Genomic DNA, 17,613 nt, shown 5'->3' with positions numbered 1-17,613 from the left:
AATAAGACACTCAGGCCTAAATCACGGCAACCCTCACCTAGCTGGCTGTCATGCACTGTGGCCATGAAACCTGGGGAGCAATGACAATTACAAGGCCCTCACAGAAATGAAGAGCTACCACAATGCATCAAGAGACGCCACTCTGCACATTGGCCCACAGCTAATGCAGGTCTAAGCAGCACACAAACCACCGACTCCATGTCGGTGGTTCAAGCAACGAAGCCCCACGCTGCCCAAGTACAGGTCAACCCTCCTGACTGGATGCAGGTTCACTTGACGACTAACTGCCAAGGAAGTCCACCTAGACTCTCCATTTAACTAAAGCTAAGTACAAGTATGCCAACAACAACCTACCTGGGGCCATCTAATGAGGACTTTTCCTTTGCTTGGAGGAAAAGTAATTGTTACCAAACTGAGAAGACACACATTGTTAAATAGTATTTGAAGGAATTTTAAAATACCCTATTGATTGAATCTGTTTTCCTCCTCATATATCTGTTTGGCCTCTGCTAGACTTCAATAAGATCAATTTATGCCTGGAAAAATCTTCAAAACAAGAAAAAAACAACAGCAGGAGGGTCTTTGAGTCAGACCCCCTCCTTGGGCTCCTCAGGAACACAGGGAGTCCAAGGTTTCAATGGCAGGCAAAATTTTATTTAATGCCTTTAGAAAAAGACAAGAGGTTTCTAATCCTGGGCTTTTGAGTACATCTGCCCAGGTGGTGATTAGAGACCCAGCACTGTCTTACAGTGACCAAATGTTAATTTCTGGAAGAATATCACCTCACAGCTTCACATGCTAAACCTTGGCTCACTTCCCTAAGGGTTGTTTTTGTTCTCTTTTAAAGAAAACAAGGGAGAAAAAGAAAAAAAAATAGGTTTGAAGAACTTACACAGAAAATGAATAATGCCTCCAAAGCCCTTGCGGGTTTTCTTCAAAGCTTCAGACCTAAGAAACTGAGTTAAAGTCCAAGAAAAAGTATCAAGACTTGCTTAGAGCACACACCTTGGTGCCCCAGCTGGTAGGAAGGGCATGGTGCAATTGGCAGAAAGGGAAAGAAGTCCTGTAAAGGGCTACCTGGAGACCCCCTACTGCCATCTGCTGGCTGCACAACTTGTACCAAGTGTGAGCTATGTTTTCTGCCTTTGTAAAACAGGTAAAAATATTCATTTGAACTTACAACTGTATGAGATCTTTTATTGTTTTTTTTTGTTGTTGTTGTTGTTGTTATTGTTGGTCGTGGGGCTTGAACTCTGGGCCTGGCCACTGTCCCTCAGCTATTCAGCTCAAGGCTAGTGCTCTACCACTTGAGCCAAAGCACCACTTCCCATTTTGTGAGTGGTTTATTGGAGATAAGAATCTCACAGGCTTTCTGGGCTGGCTTTGAACTGTGATCCTCAGATCTCAGCCTCCTGAGTAGCTAAGATTACAGGCGTGAACCACTGACTCCCAGTAACAACTGTATGAGTTTTGTAAAGCATACACTCCAAGAAAGTTCTTGTTGTGCAAGCACAGGAGTTATACTCCCTGTGTAATCAGCACCAGGCCTAGGACACAACAGGCCCAAGATGAGGACATGAAGGATGAACATAGATGGGTAAGTCGTAGGGAAGAAGGGCTGTGATCGTCATTGTGTCGAACAGCAACCGGACAAGGGCTCTGCCAGGCTGAGGACACATGGAATGATGGTACCTCTCAATGACCTCAGGCCTTCGCCCCCACTAGGTCATAGACTTTAGACTGCATTGCTTACTGTGCATTCCCACCTGATCTGCTCCAAGGTAGAATGGTGGCCCAGTGAGGCTAAATACAACCAGCAGCTCACAGATATCACAACAGTATCTAAAGACCAGTTCCAGAAGGCAGGACCACTTTTTGCTGTTGTTGGTTTGGGGGCTTGAATTCAGGTCCTGGACACTGCCCCTGAGCTTTTTGGTTCAAGGCTAGCACTCTACCACTTTGAACCACAGCTCCACTCCCAGTTTTCTCGTGGTTAATTGGAGACAGTACCAGGGCTGGCTTCAAACTGTGATCCTTAGATCTCAGCCTCCAGAGTAGCTAGGATTACAGGCGTGAGCCACTAGCACCTGGCCAGAACCACTTTTAACTTTCATCTTAGCCTATAAGTAGTTACCAGGTATCAGGGCTGAGTACCAGCATCCTGCTGGAGGCCTGAGAACTAGCTGCCCTTCGTCCTAATCACTGGACAGAATGAACAGGTGCTCATTTCTGCTGCCTAGAGATATTCTAGGAATGCTCAGGACAGAAGTTCTAGCACTTTGTTCTCTATTTAATTTAGAAACAAATAATAAAGTTTTCATTTTTTTATCCACTTAAAAATAACATATGCTATAGAAAAACTGGAAAATGGAGGGGGAGGAAGAAAAGTATTTACAATCCTACCTCTCAGTGATAGAACTATATAGACTTGCTTGTTTGACAAGATGGCAATAGTGGGCTTTGTAACCCTATTTTTCTATGAGCATATTCTACGGGTAGAAGTTGGTGGGATTCGCCTGGCCTTGATACCATGGTTACACAGCAACACCAGCCTATATGACCAAAAAGCCAACCAAGGGTCTATGAGACAAGTGCCATGGCCCCGGGTTGCTTCCCATGCTACACTCAGGAAGACATGGATCCCTGGGTGGGCTACCTGCCTGAGTCCTGATCTCAGACTCTCAGCACCAGCACTGTGGAAGCCTAGCTTCAGTAAAAAGCACATAATTCTACAGCTCACACTAAACGCACACTCTCAGCACATACACATATTACTTCCCCAGTCCCAGTCTCTCACTTACCAGGCTCTCACTATATTGACCAGGACTTATTTGTAAGTGCTAAGATGGGGGAGGATCTCCTCACAGCACAATGCTAAGATGCCAAGTGTAGTCTGGAGCTCAGGGCAGGAGGCAATCTAAAATGACTTAGGAAAGCAAAGACTAAACCCCAAGGATGAAAACAGCCCGGGCAGGAAAGTCCATGAGACTCTTATCTCCAATAAACCACTAGAAAACCGGAAGTGGCACACTGTGGCTCAAGTGGTAGAACACTCACCTTGAGCTGAAGAGCTGAGGGACAGCGCCCAGGCCCAAAGTTCAAGCCCCAGGACCGACCAAAAAAAAACAAAAAACAAAACAAAAAACAACCAGTACCACATACACGGACTTCTCGTGCAGGAAGCTGGGCTTTCCTAACAGACACTAGGCACCGAGTGATAGGCTCTGGGCCAATGCCAGTGATGGCTTCCCAGTGGTGGGACAAGTTCTGGGAGCTCTCCTTCAGCCTCCACCAGTTCTCTTTTCCAAACATTTGGAAAAGAATCCACACCTTCTGTTTTATAGGCCAGTGTTTTCTTTTTATAATCCTCTCCCCAGAACTTAAAACCATTCCCACAGTGCCATGGGAGAACCATGTGAGCAGCGATTAACTCAGAAAACAACTGTACAGGCCTCTCATCATAAATCACGGCATGTTTTTGGAGAGCAATGGAGCACCCTCTTCCTAAATTAAAAATGTACCTACCTTTGACTTGCAATTACATATCTAGGAATTTAGAGAGATACTCACATAGCAATATACGCACATCACTGCAGCATTAATTTTAGCACCCAAAAAAGCCTGCACACTACTTAAGTGTCATTTAAATAAATTATGATGCATTCATGCTACAGAATATTGTGCAGCTGAATGCGGCAGCTCTGCAAATGCAACGTGGAAAGATGTCACCAAATACACCAATATAGCAGAGAGCAGTATCTCAACTGTGCACACCACAGTGGTCACGTGACAAGCTGTGCCTCCAGGGCCCCCCCAGGATGAATGGGGATAAAGATGGAATAGGAAGAAATACTTTGCATTTGCATTTTCACCCCACCCCACAGCTATGCTTCTGTATTATTTGAATTGTTTGCTGGAAATAGGAATTTACGTAATAATAAATTTTAAGAAGCAGAGATTAGGGGAGCAGGTGTTCATTGTCAAACACAGCAACAGACAAGGGCCTTGATCTGTTCTTTAGAAAAATCAGAGCATTAGTTCTGAAAGAGTTCCAAGATGGGCCTGCAGAAATATGCCCTGTATCTGCCTGTACACCTGCTAGGTCTCTTTCATGGCACCTGTCAGCCATCGATTTAAGTGACAATTTAAATGGCCAATGCAACCAATGGCTCTCAGTAGATAATAGCTCTAGACCATCCTCTGCTGCTCATGCTAAAATCTGCTGGCTTTAGGACCCCACCTCCTTGTGGCTTAAGTCAAGGTGTCCTGAGTTTGTTGAGAGGAGCTCCCTTTCCAGCCTGTTCCACATTGTAAGCAACCAAGAACACTGCTTCAACATTTCCTTGGTCCCTGCAACATGCCATCTGGCCACTTCACCCTGTCCTACCCACAGTGCCCACCAGTTCTGCCTTGGGCATGTGGCCTCAAGGTGGATGGAGGCTGTGGATGGACAGAGATTTAGTCCTAGCTAAGGGGGAAGGAAGGAAGGCAGGGAGTAGGCCAATTAGGGCTGACCACAACCTGAGCCAACAAAATAGAAGAGGTCCAACTACATGTAAAAACTTAGGCTTGCTTTTCCTTCATGTCTACACAAGTACAACATGATCAAAGCTGCAAAAGAGCAATACGTATCTGAAACACACTGGTACACTACATACAAGGAAGTATAGACAGATTCCATAAGCTCCTGGTAAACATCCATGTTGTCAGTTCTCAGATTCATGCACCAAACCCTCAGTTACCATGGCTTATGACTAATGAAACACCCCTGAAAATGAAGACAGAAGCCCAAGGACACATCAGACAAAGTGGGAACATTGCTACAAATACCTAAGTGTTCCTACACTAAAAATGACTCTCATGATGCAAAATGGCCCAGCATATGAAGCATATCACCAACACCCAATTTTGGAATGGATCTTCACAGAACAAGGTGTAAGTTGGAATTCTCAGTTATTTTCAGCAATAGATTTTACCTTTTCTATTGTTTCCTTGAATGTTTGTACGTGGGAACACCCAAACTGGGGGGAAAGGTCACCCACTTTGCTAAGCCCTCTCTGGAGAGCCTCTTGTACAAGCAAGGCTGCAATGTTATGGGTGCTGTGGAAATACTTTGCTTTGCCCTTCTTGCCTGCACACTTGGCCGTGGCTGGAAGTTGCATCCTCCCCCTCCTCCCGTCCCCCCACCCCATGCTATTATCAGCAGGAAAATGGTAGCCATAAGGAAATTAAGCAACATCTCTAGAAGCCATTAGCCAGAAAGAACAGAAAATACATTTAAGCTGGGAATAAGCAGACTATTACAGAATCTATAAGGCAAACCCAGAGGGTTCTCAAGACATAACATTAAACACACACACACACACACACACACACACACACACACACACACACACACACACACACACACACACACACACACACACACACACACACACACACACACACACACACACACACACACACACACACACACACACACACACACACACACACACGCTGGTCTTAACGGCTTAACAGCCGTTAAGCCTTTACATTAGATAACTGGGACATTTTGAGAAAATGCTAGCAAAGACCAGAGAAGTGTACCATGTAATAAAAAGCACAGTAACTCATGAACATATCCTTGCCTTGCCTACTTTGGTTTGACACTGTCACATGGGGTCTAACCACTCCACTAAAGACAAAATGAAAGGGCATGATTCTTCATTTCCATCCACACAGACTGGCTATGAGGTCCTCCACAGGAGGTGCTCAGCCATCACCAAAGATGAGACCTCCACCTTAGAACTACAGAAATGGCTGACACTTAGGACACAGAGGTTATCTGTGGCTTACCTGGGAGCCTCAACAATATACCCTACTGATCTATGGGAATTGAGGACATCAACCTGTCAACTGAATGCTTCTTGGAATCTCCAGCTCTACCACCCCGCCATGTGTGCCACCTAAGAGCTCCCTTGTGTATTCATAAATGCTTCTCTTCATCTGTCCTGGGCCAAGCTCTTGAAAATCACAAAGGACTCTTCCTTGTGACTGGGAGGCCATGCTCCCTTATTGACAGTCCTGTGTAACTAGCCCAGCCTGGGATGCTACCAATGACCTTTAGCCTTTAATGTCTGTTCTCTGCCACTCCTGCTCCTAAGTCCTGCGCTGTGTTTCAATGCTGAACTCCTAAGGAAAGTCAATCCTGACATGCTGAACTACATTCAAATGCAGAAAAAGTTGTACCCAGGCTCTTCTAGGTATCTTTCTGGATCGTCTTAACATCTGGAAATATTATGGTGTTTGAGTGACAGATAGTGGATTTAAGATAATATACCATGATCCAATTTTATGATCCTAAAAATAATTTCATAAAGTCATTAAATAATAAAGATTTTAATAGGAAATTATCCACTCCAGTAGCTCATTAGAATTCCTGTCCCATGTGGCCTTGCATGGAGGAGAATGATATTGAAGGTCTTCTACACGAAGTTTCCAACACCAGGGGATGCTGTCACAGCTTCAAGATCCACTGTTTTCTTCAGGGCTGCTTTCAATTTTGAAGGATAAAATATTAGCACATTACAAGAAAAATAAATAAAAGAAACACCTGGACTTCTCACTGTGGAACATCCAATCTTCTGTATCCATGAGTTTTCCACAAGATTCACCCAACCGTGATCAAAAACAATTTTTTTAATTGCAGCTGAGAAGGAGAGGTACAGTTCAAGTGGCAGAGTACCAGCCTTAGCAGAAAAAGCCAAGCAATAATGCAAGACCCTGAGTTCAAGCCCCAATTCCAGTGAATCCACATACACGCACAAAACTGCACCCTAAGAATAAATAGACTTCTTTCTGTGTCATTATTCCATAAACAATATAGTGTAACAACTATTTATATAGCATTTACATTGTATTAGGTATTCTAAGTAATCTAGAGACCATTTAAAATGAATGGGATGGTTTAGGATTGCAGGTTTGTGATAGAGCAATTGCTTAATATGCACAGGCCTTGGGTTTAATCTCTAACATAAAGAAAATAATTAATATACAGGACACTGGGCATTGGTCATATGCAAATATTAAGCCACTTTATGTAAGGTACTTGAGCATCCCCAGATTTGGGGGATGCTCAGTGGGGTCTTGAAACCATCCCCTGAGATATGAGGGAAGACTATATGTTTCCCTAAATCATTTCTTACATCTTTATCACTTAATGTCTTTGTCTTATATCGTTATTATATTGTTTAAAGAATCTGGTATCCTATTTTTCTCAACAAAACTGTGCCTTCTCTGTATGCAGCTATGGAATCTTCACACCCATCACTGTTGGTGGCTGTCTATGCCTGAGTAGGCAGAATGTACTTAATCCCTAGGCAGTCTAAGGGGCATTAGAGCTGCCAACTACAGATTAGTGTGTCAGTTTACAATTCAGGGTGAGGAGGAATAGAAACAAATATAAGTAAGTGTCAAGTGAATGATGAACAGGATCAGACTTCCTGGCCCAATTTCTATATTAACAGCCACTAAAGAGATAAAGGCAAAGCAATGTTTTCTATTATTATTCTCTGTCTACATAGCATCTACATTAATGCTCACTGAATGACTTGGGTGGGGGCAGGGAAGAAGGGAAAGAGTTGGGGGAGGAATATGAAGGAATCCAATTGTTCCTTAAAAACATTCTCCTGCTGGGTGCTGGTGGCTCACGCCTGTAATCCTAGCTACTCAGGAGGCTGAGATCTGAGGATCTCGATTCAAAGCCAGCCCAGGTAGGAAAAGTCCTTGAGACTCTTATCTCCAATAAACCACCAGAAAACCAGAAGTGATAGAGCTGAAGAGCTGAGGGACAGCACCCAGGCCCAGAGTTCAAGCCTTATGACTGACCAAAAAACAAACAAACAAACATTCTCCTAAGCTGGCACTGGTGGCTCACATGTAGAATCCTAGCTACTAAGGCTGAGATCTGAGGATCTGGCAGCTCAGGCAGAAAGTCTATGAAACGCTTAATTCCAATTAACCACCAAAAAGCCGAAGTGGTACAGACCTAGCCTTAAGCACAGGTCAGGGACAGCGCCTAGGCCCTGAGTTCAAACCCCATTATTGTTATTCACTGAACACACACACATAAATAAAGTTATAAATAAGGCATCAGGTAAGGTGAAAACACAGAACAGACTGGCAGAACATGACATGAACTGCTCTGGAAAATGGGATACTGGATTAAAACGAGCCTACTTGAAATGCCCTTCTGTGCCTCTGCTATAACCCTGAGAGGGCCCCTACCCTGGAGAGCCCCTGAAACTCCAGCCTAGGCCCCAGGGTGAACACAGATGGAGCACATCTGAGCTCAACCTGCAAGGAAGGCAGCCCAAGAAACCACAGCCTGAAGGACAGACTCACAGCAGACACAACCCACACCAGCAAGCAACCGTCAACCAACTTACAGAAGCAAAAGCCAAGGACAAATGATTGTTGCTTGATTTGGAGGATGGTTGTTACATAGTCTCATTGTAACAACAGCTGACTGGCATACCTGGCACCCTTAAAGGGAACCCACACGCCAGAAAGAAAACAGTCTTCCCAAATTCAAGAAACAGGTATGTGCCACTCACCAGACTCGCCTTTTTTCTTTGAACCAGACTTCTTCTTTGTAGGAACTTCTTGCTTTGAGGCTTCCTGGCTCTGGACTGTATCTGCATTTTTACCCTGGGTTGGAGCTGACTCTGCCTTCCTACCCTGATTGGCAGCAGTGTCCACCTTTTTGCCCTGGTTGGAGGACCCTTCTGTCTTTTTGCCTTGGTTTGGGGCTCCCTCACCTTTTTTGCCTTGATTAGGGGATCCCTCTGCTTTCTTTCCCTGGTTGGAACTACCCTCCGCCTTTGTGCCCTGATTAGCAACTGATTCTGTCTTTTTGCCCTGATTGGGAGCTCCCTCCCCCTTTTTGCCCTGGTTGGGGCTCCCCTCTGACTTCTTACCCTCCCCCTTTTTGCCCTGGTTCTGGGCTCCCTCCCCTTTCTTGTCCTGGCTTTGGGCCCCCTCTGCCTTCTTGCCCTGGTTCTGAGCCCCCTCTGCCTTCTTGCCTTGGTTCTGGGCTCCCTCTCCCTTTTTGCTCTGGTTCTGGGCCCCCTCCCCCTTTTTGCCCTGGTTCTGAGCCCCCTCCCCCTTTTTGCCCTGGTTAGGACATCCTTCCACTTTTTTGCCCTGGTTCTGGGACCCCTCCCCCTTTCTACCCTGGTTCTGAGCCCCTTCCCCCTTCGTGCTCTGATTCTGGGACCCTTCTGCCTTTCTGCCCTGGTTGGGAGACTCCTCCACTTTTTTGCCCTGGTTCTTACCCTGGTTCTGGGCTCCCTCTACTTTCTTACCCTGGTTCTGGGGTCCCTCTGCCTTCTTGCCCTGGTTCTGGGGTCCCTCTGCCTTCTTGCCCTGGTTCTGGGGTCCCTCTGCCTTCTTGCCCTGGTTCTGGGGTCCCTCTGCCTTCTTGCCTTGGTTCTGGTCACCTTCTCCTTTTTTACCTTGATTCTGGGCTCCATCTACCTTCTTGCCCTGGTTCTGGACAGTATCCCCTTTCTTGCCTTGGTTCTGGGCTCCCTCTACCTTTTTGCCCTGGTTCTGAGCTCCTTCTCCTTTCTTGCTCTGGTTCTGAGTACCCTCCACCTTCTTACTTTGGTTCTGGGCTCCCTCCCCCTTCTTGCCTTGGTTCTGGGCTCCCTCCCCCTTCTTGCCTTGGTTCTGGGCTCCCTCCCCCTTCTTGCCTTGGTTCTGGGCTCCCTCCCCCTTCTTGCCTTGGTTCTGGGCTCCCTCCCCTTTCTTGCCTTGGTTCTGGGCTCCCTCTCCTTTCTTGTCTTGGTTCTGGGCTCCCTCCACCTTCTTACTTTGGTTCTGGGCTCCCTCCCCCTTCTTGCCTTGGTTCTGGGTTCCCTCCACCTTCTTTCCCTGGTTCTGGGTTCCCTCTCCTTTCTTGGCTTGGTTCTGTGTTCCCTCCCCTTTCTTGGCTTGGTTCTGGGATCCCTCTCCTTTCTTGCCTTGGTTCTGGGTTCCCTCCCCCTTCTTACTTTGGTTCTGGGTTCCCTCTACCTTCTTACTTTGGTTCTGGGTCCCTTCCATCTTCTTGCCTTGGTTCTGGGATCCCTCTCCTTTCTTGCCTTGGTTCTGGGATCCCTCTCCTTTCTTGCCTTGGTTCTGGGATCCCTCTCCTTTCTTGCCTTGGTTCTGAGCATTGTCACCTTTCTTTCCCTGGTTCTGGGCCCCTTCCCCCTTTTTGCCCTGGTTCTGGGCTCCCTCTAACTTCTTGTTCTGGTTTGGGCTCCCCTCTCCCTTTTTGACTTGGCTCTGGCCCCCCTCTGCCTTCTTGCCCTGGGCAGTGGCTGAGGCACTGCCCTTGGCACCTACTGGAGGTACAGCCATCATAGGCACCTCCTTGGGAGAGGCTTCCAAGATGGCAGACTTTGAAGCAAGAACCTGGACAGAATTCACTACAGAACTAACCGCTGGCTGCACCTTTGCCACTTTTTTCTCCTTCTTCTTTTTGTCTTTAGGAGAAGAGGCCAACTTCTCTTGAGGCATGGCGGGTACCATGGCTACAGGGGAAAGGACCACAGGAGACAGGACTGGGGTTGGGGCCACAGCCACTGCAGGTGCGCGCACTGGTTCCTTAAGGAGGATGGTCATGTTGGGGGCCAGGTCGTGGTCAGGTATCTTCCCATTGGGTTTCTCTTCCTTTTTCTTGGTCTTTCCTTTCTTCTCCACAGTTTTCTCCTTCTTTTTCTTATCTACTTTCTGGTGGTGAGTTTTTGCCATCTCCTTGCGCTGGTTGGCGAGGGCTTCTTCATAGGACGTCTCCTTCATGGAGAAGGTTGACACCAGGAAGATGCCAATGGCAGAAACCACCATAAACCCGCCAAAGACCACAACCCCCAAGGTCTGAGTGTCGTAAATATCCATGCTGGTCGGCTTCCTTTCCACCTGCCAAACACATACATGTAGATTACTTTCTGGAGAAACTGAGGCACATGAGACATTTCTATCTCCCCACCCTCCATCACTTAACCTAAGGTGTCCCTGTTTTTCCAGATTGAATTCAAAATAACAAGTGCAAGAAATCTTTGGTGCCCAACTCTTCTTAACTCTTCCTCTTCAGAAATAAGCATGTTTTAAAACTCAGTTCTGAGTAGTCCCATTTAGTACTAGAAGACATAAACAACAGATGGATGGCAGCATGCAGGTTGATACCTGATATGTAATGCTTCTAACTCAAGATGCTCCCTAGTGTAGCAATCAAAAGTGAGCATCAACGTGCAAACAAGGTGTGAAACAGCAAGGTGGAGCAACTGGCAATGCTGACTAACTGAACTGTCCCACCTAATTAGGCACTAGCCATAGTAGATTATCACAGAAGGTAATCAGAGACAACAATACTTCTTTATACTCTTAATAGCATCTCACCGATGGCCTTCTATACCTAGGGTCACAGGTAGAAGAACTGTCCAAGGCTGGCCCCCAGCAAAGCCTCAAGACCCTACTTAAAAATAATAACTAAAGCAAAAACAGAGGCTGTGATCATGGCTCAAGTCGTAGAATACCTGCCTAGCAAGTGTGGGTCCCTGTGTTCAAACTCCAGTACCAACAATAACAAAAACACAAAAGTCAACTCAAACATATCTGCAAGCTCTCCAGCTGCACTCCTGACTGTCATCTCCTTTTGTTACCTCCCTTTATCCCTAGTGCAGCTAAACATAACTACCTAGGTTCCAAGACAGTCTAAGAACTTGGTAAGGAAAAGGGGGAAAAAAGCTTTTTGCCTGCAATACCTTCTGAAGTACCATTTGCATGTCTCTAAGTTGGGAATTTGCAGTCTCTAAGTTTGGAATTTCACACCTGCTGTGTCACCAGGCTCTTTACCACACAACGCAAACCCAACACAAGACAACCCACACCATTCTAACTGCCTATGTACCAAAGTCTAAAGGGTCAGAGACAACTGAGTCCACTCTCCTTGGTAGAAGTCCCTGAGATTTGTTTGGATACATTCAGCTTTTTTTTTTTTTAATTTCTTCAATTCGTTCTTCTCTCCTCTCACCACTTCTTACAATTTAACACTAGAATATGTTCTTGTTAATGTTACTAATTCATGTTCATATTGCCAAATCCAGTGGATACTTTTCATTCTTCATTTCATTCGAACTCGTCTTTTTCCTTGGGCAGTAGTAGGGTTTAAATTTAGGGCTTGGGCTCACTCATCTTGCACTACTATTTGAGCCACACCTCCAGCTCTGGTTTTTGCTTGTTATTTTGGAGATAAGAGTCTCAGAACTTTTGCCTAGACTAAGCCTTACATCATAAGCCTCAGGATCTCAGTCTCCTGAGTACCGAGAATTACAAATGTGAGCCACCTGCATTAACTCTTCACTTGAGCTTTAAATTAAACATTTTATTGTTCAGTCTTTCTTGAAATACTATCTTATAACTCCTGTGACAACTCATTCACTTCCAGATTTTTTTTTTTTGAGTGATGGTTATTAGGGTTTGAACTCAGGGCCTTGTGCTTGCTAGGCAGTTAGTTACTCTACCTATGAGCCATGCCTCCATCTCAGCTTCTTTTCACTGAGATGGAGTCTTTCAAACTTGTCTGCCCTTGAATCATGATCCTCCCGTGTTTCAGCATTCCATACAAATGGGATTACAGGCATAAACCACTACATCCAGAAGGCGTTTTTTACATGTGTGCCTAAGGGGGCCTCACACTTCAATCATCCAGATCTCAGCCTCTCAAGTAGCTTTACACTCAACTCTTAAGTCAAATTAACACTATCAGTAGCTCCAAATTCCTGAACTAGAGGGAGAAAAAAAAACTGGCCCCTCTACACGTGATAGAATTGAGTGTAGAATAGGTGGGCAACTGAGAGGGCACAGCATAAAGAGAAAGGAGGAAGACAGCACTGCCCTCCAGGATCCTAATCTTCAACACTGTGGGAGCCAAGGACAAGCTGTCCGTTGGGAGTTCAGACATTGAAATTCTCTTTCCTCATTTGAGTGGGAGCGAGAGACCAAGTAGGAATTCCTAAACAGCAATAATCATGAAACCAAAAGTGTGACAAGAAAGGGAGATTGTTTTAAGCATTTCAACATGGTATTCGAAGACAAATCTCTTTCTAGTAAATTCAAAAGGTTGCACAGTGTCTTTCGGGTAAGACCCTTGAGGAATGTTGGATACACCCATGATAAGGACTTCAGCACACACCTTCCAGGATTCTCACTCCCCACTGGCTGCTGTGACACTCCCCAACAGAACTTAGTGCCCTGAGGTGTTCAGGGATAAGACACAACTCTCTCCATCCAGTTATCACCATGGCAAATGAGGTGTGAGGAGAGCTCACAGAGACCTTTGAACCCCAGGCAAGGAAGCATTTATGGACGTGTGTTCTGATCTCTGGCTGTGAGGGAGTAACAAGTAAGCCTTTGTCACAAAGGTGCATTTGTGAAAGGCTTATTTGTAAGAGCCATAGAAGCTACACTAATAAGCCTTTGCAGGACGCATCTCAGCTTAGGTATTGAAAGGAAACTTGTCTTTTGCTAGATCTCCAACAGCAGGGCAAGAGGAACAAGAAGGCTTGTCAGTCAACCCCATTTAGTGGTAGGCATCCACCTACTCAAATTCCTCCCAGTCTTCCCCAAGACATCTCAAGGCTCGGCCAGCAGAGACACATTCAGGTACAAAAAACTAAATTATAGTCACTATAGTCAGCCTATTCAGATAACAAGACTTCTGGAGCACCAAGCTTCTCCAGAGGCAGTCTGCCTCATCCGGGACACAGCTCCACAAACCCCAAATGGCTTCCCAACAAATCTGCATTTAAGGGGTAGCCTCTCATGGAACTGCAGTTGGCACTGGTCAGCAGACCCTGACACAGTGTACGGCTATCCACAAAGCAGAGCCTGTTCATAGCCGAAAGACTGTGGAACTCTGTGAAGCCTCGTGCTTTCCAGTTTCCCAACTCTAGCAGAAAAGCCACGGTTGGAAAATTAGCCTTTCATCTAAGTCCACATAGGCAAACATGAGATACAAAAATACATTCTCTGTGGAGAGCTCAGAATCAAGAAAAGCAAACTCGGGAGAATATTTTTCTTCTACAGTACACACAAATGTATGTTTTATAACAGGAGAAATGTGTCTTCTCAACTTCTGCAGAACAAGTTGCTTTAAAAAGAAATTACATCCTCGCCACTAATTCCTGAGTTAGAATTTAAAAGAAAGCTTTCACAGGAAAATGAAAAACCCTAGTCTTTAGTAATACACTGAAGCATTTAAGGCTATGGCAGTACAGCCACAAACAGCAAAGAAATAAGTAATGAAAAACCATCTTTCTGCTGCTCCAGTCAGCCTTGGTGAGGCATAACTATATCCTGAGAGATTCCTGACCAGCAGAACTGATAAGGCTAGAGAGCCTTGCAAACATACTCTTGAGAAAGCATCCTGGGGGCTTTATTCCTGACATTTGTGTGGTGCTAGGAGCCTCCTAACCTAGTCTCCTCCAAGAATGTATTCCAGGACTTTCCCCAGGACCAGGAATAGGTGGGCAAAGAATCAGGTAATATTTGTGTACCCACTCAAATATTTTATATGGTCTAACCACAAGGACTCTATATTCTGTCAATCCCAGTAACTTCTGTTAAACAGGTACTTCTACTTATCCCCTATTGCTGATACACTAAGAGTAAGGGCAAAATAGGGAGGCCTTTCCAGGGAAGGAGGGAGGAAGCCACTAAGGGCTGAGGATCATTTCTATGTTGAGCTGAATGAAAACACAATGAGCATATCTATCGCCAAAAGAATAGCTTTTTGTAAGAAATGAGAGGCAGGCTCAAAGGGTTTATTGGGGGACAGACTTGCCAGGCTGCTCCAAGCACTAATGGAGGTAGCAGCAGTGAACAGGTATAGGTAGAATTTAACAAAATTTTAAGGGGCAGTCAAATGGGTCACATGGGCAGTCACATGGGTCACATTATATGGACTATGGGAATTCAAGGAAGAGAATCTGAGAAAGATGTGTTAGGTGGGAATTGTTACTACAGGAATTGGGGAAGAGACTCACATTCCAAGAAGGAGTATAACAAGACTGTTTCAACTGGGGTGGGAATTTGTACATTATATCAGGAAAACAGTATAGCATCGGGAAAACAGAAACAGGTAGGGACTCAGGGCAAGGACTCAGTCAGCAAGCTGACTCTGAGACCTCAGACTTTCCTATTCTTAAAATTTGGGGAACAAAAGGAAGTTAAGGCTGCAAATTCCCCTGACATCCATCTGCTAGTTTATGTGGTCTAAACAACAAAGTTCACTCAGGCCAATTTGGCAGTTGGGATTTGGGTGGGTTTCATGAAGTGACCCTCAGCGGCAGCCCTGTGGCTTGTCTTATCACTAAGCAGGGGCTCCATGGTGGACCACGTTGGTCAACAAGGACAAGCCTCCAGATCCATTTCCTGGGCATAAGGTTTAACTTTTCAAGAAGATACAGAACTGAAACAACAGGTACAATGAAACAATAGATGAACAAAAGGCCAAAGTAGGCATGGCTGCACCAAAATCATTATCTCTTTAAAAATGTTAAACATTATCCTAAAAAGTCTGAAACATCCAAATACTAAAAAATTCTGAGCGTGACATTATGCCACAAGTGACAAAGTCCACACCGCACCTGATGCGATGGTCTCAATCAAAATACAGATGTGGCAGTGCAACACACCTGCAAGCCCAGCACTTGAAACGTTGAGGAAGGAGGACTCAGGACCTAGGAATGAGGATGTAGGCCAGCCTGGGCTACACAGCAAGACTCTGACTCAAACAACAACAAACTGAAACAAAAACTGTATACAGTGACCTTCAGGTTATGCATACACGGAATGCATTTACAGGAAATGTAAATTTAGTTTCAGACTTGTGTTTCATCTCTAAAAGATATCATATAGTATAAATATTGAAATTCCCAAACCTGAAACTCTTCTGGATTAAGAATTTCAGCTAAGACAGCCAACTTGTTATGAAAGTTTCAACATAGAAAATAACCCATTTCCCATCACTCGTCTATCAAATCCAAATAGTCATATATTCACATCAATTTATGTATTCTTATTTGTATATGTGTGTGTGTATATATATATATATATATGTATCATCTCATTCTATAGAAAGCCAGCACACTTTATATTTTTACACCTATTTTACACACGAACAAAATATAGTGTTTTATATGCTGGCAATGCTATATAAGGGATATTACAATCCTTTTTTTTTTTTTTAACTGAATTTCATTTGTGAGATTTATTTAGATACAAATAACTAGACCACACTACCCACACTGCCCGCACTACCATATATGTAAGTTTTTAAAATGTATACTGTTCACATGAAACAATATGTGCTATATTTATCTTCATATACCACCCTGCCATGCAGGGTCCCTTCCTGGAGGCCATCGTTGTGACAGAAGTCCTTTGACTATTTAGAAGTTATTGTCTTGTAAAAATTTCAGTAATGCTTTTGCAGTTAGGTTTTCAATCACTTGGTATTTGTTTTAGTATATAACAGGAAATGGCTACATGCCTTTCCACATCAGTTTAACTACCAGCACCATTCCCTGACCATTCTCTTCCTTCCTTCCTCAGTGTCATTGGTCACAGGGGCAGGGAAATGAGGACTGTTTCTGGACTTAATATGGTGCTCTACTGATATATTTACTTATCCCTGCATCAATACCATGTTTTTAGCTTATTTATCTCCTCCGGAATTTATACTGTACTTTGGGAACTTCCTATCAAGAACACTGTGTGCTTACTACAGTACATTGATTTAAATGTTTTCTTTCATACTTTGGAAGGTATTTTGTTTTTGCTTTGCTTTGTTTATGCTGGTCCTGGGGCTTGAACCAAGGGCTTGGGCACTGCCCTTGAGCTTCTGTGCTCAAGGCTAGCACTCTACAACTTAAGCCATAGCTCTAATCCTGGCTTTTTTTTGGTAGTTTAGAGAAAAGTCTCATAAGCTTTCCTTGCCTGGACTGGCTTCAAACCTGTATCTTCAGATTCCTTGTTAGCATCTGAATAGCTAGGAATGCAAGCTGGAGACGCCAGTGCCCTGCTGTTTTTGGTTTGATTTTGTTTTAGTTTTTCTCCATAGACACCTTACATGCCTTTTGTTATTAAGGTTAGCTATTTTCAAGTGTTCTGGGAAAAAAACAATACCATCATAGATTACTTTTTTCTATTCTTCCAATTATAAATAACCAGTAAAATTATACACTCTTGCATGTTTTCATTTACCTTGTTATTACTCTTGTCAAATCTAGACATTTGTAGGTTCTCTTCCACTTTCTTTGTTAAAAAAAATTATCTGTGGGGGGAAAAGGTAAGTGTCTTGCTTTCTAAACTGTATTATCTCATTTTTTCTTATTGTCTTAACAGCTGGCAGAAAACTCCCATGTGGATTAGGCAGAGCTGGTGGGAAGGGAGCATTCCCCAGTTTCCATTTCTAATTGGTTTATTATCACCTGTCATATGAAGTTTTTGGGTAGAAATTTTTCCTGGGTTGAATAACACATCTTTTTAGCAATATAGTGTTTTTAAAAAAAACAACTAAGC

At 44.3% G+C, this 17,613-nt stretch overlaps 1 protein-coding gene across 4 annotated transcripts in view; it reads right to left on the bottom strand.

The window, feature by feature from the left end:
* Rrbp1 (ribosome binding protein 1) overlaps nt 1-17,613 on the bottom strand; it is a 72,681-nt gene that overhangs the window by 32,783 nt on the left and 22,285 nt on the right. For all 4 annotated transcript variants that reach the window (XM_070006700.1, XM_070006702.1, XM_070006703.1 and 1 more), the window contains exon 2: nt 8,598-10,947. In XM_070006700.1, the coding sequence (XP_069862801.1) occupies nt 8,598-10,926 (2,329 nt within the window). In that variant the 5' untranslated portion in view covers nt 10,927-10,947. The remainder of the gene's footprint in view (nt 1-8,597; nt 10,948-17,613) is intronic.

This window comes from Dipodomys merriami, unplaced genomic scaffold (genome assembly GCF_024711535.1).
Source record: "Dipodomys merriami isolate MVZ:Mamm:240054 unplaced genomic scaffold, mDipMer1.0.p SCAF_7, whole genome shotgun sequence".
Lineage (NCBI taxonomy): Eukaryota > Metazoa > Chordata > Mammalia > Rodentia > Heteromyidae > Dipodomys > Dipodomys merriami.
This window is presented reverse-complemented; position numbering and strand designations above follow the sequence as displayed.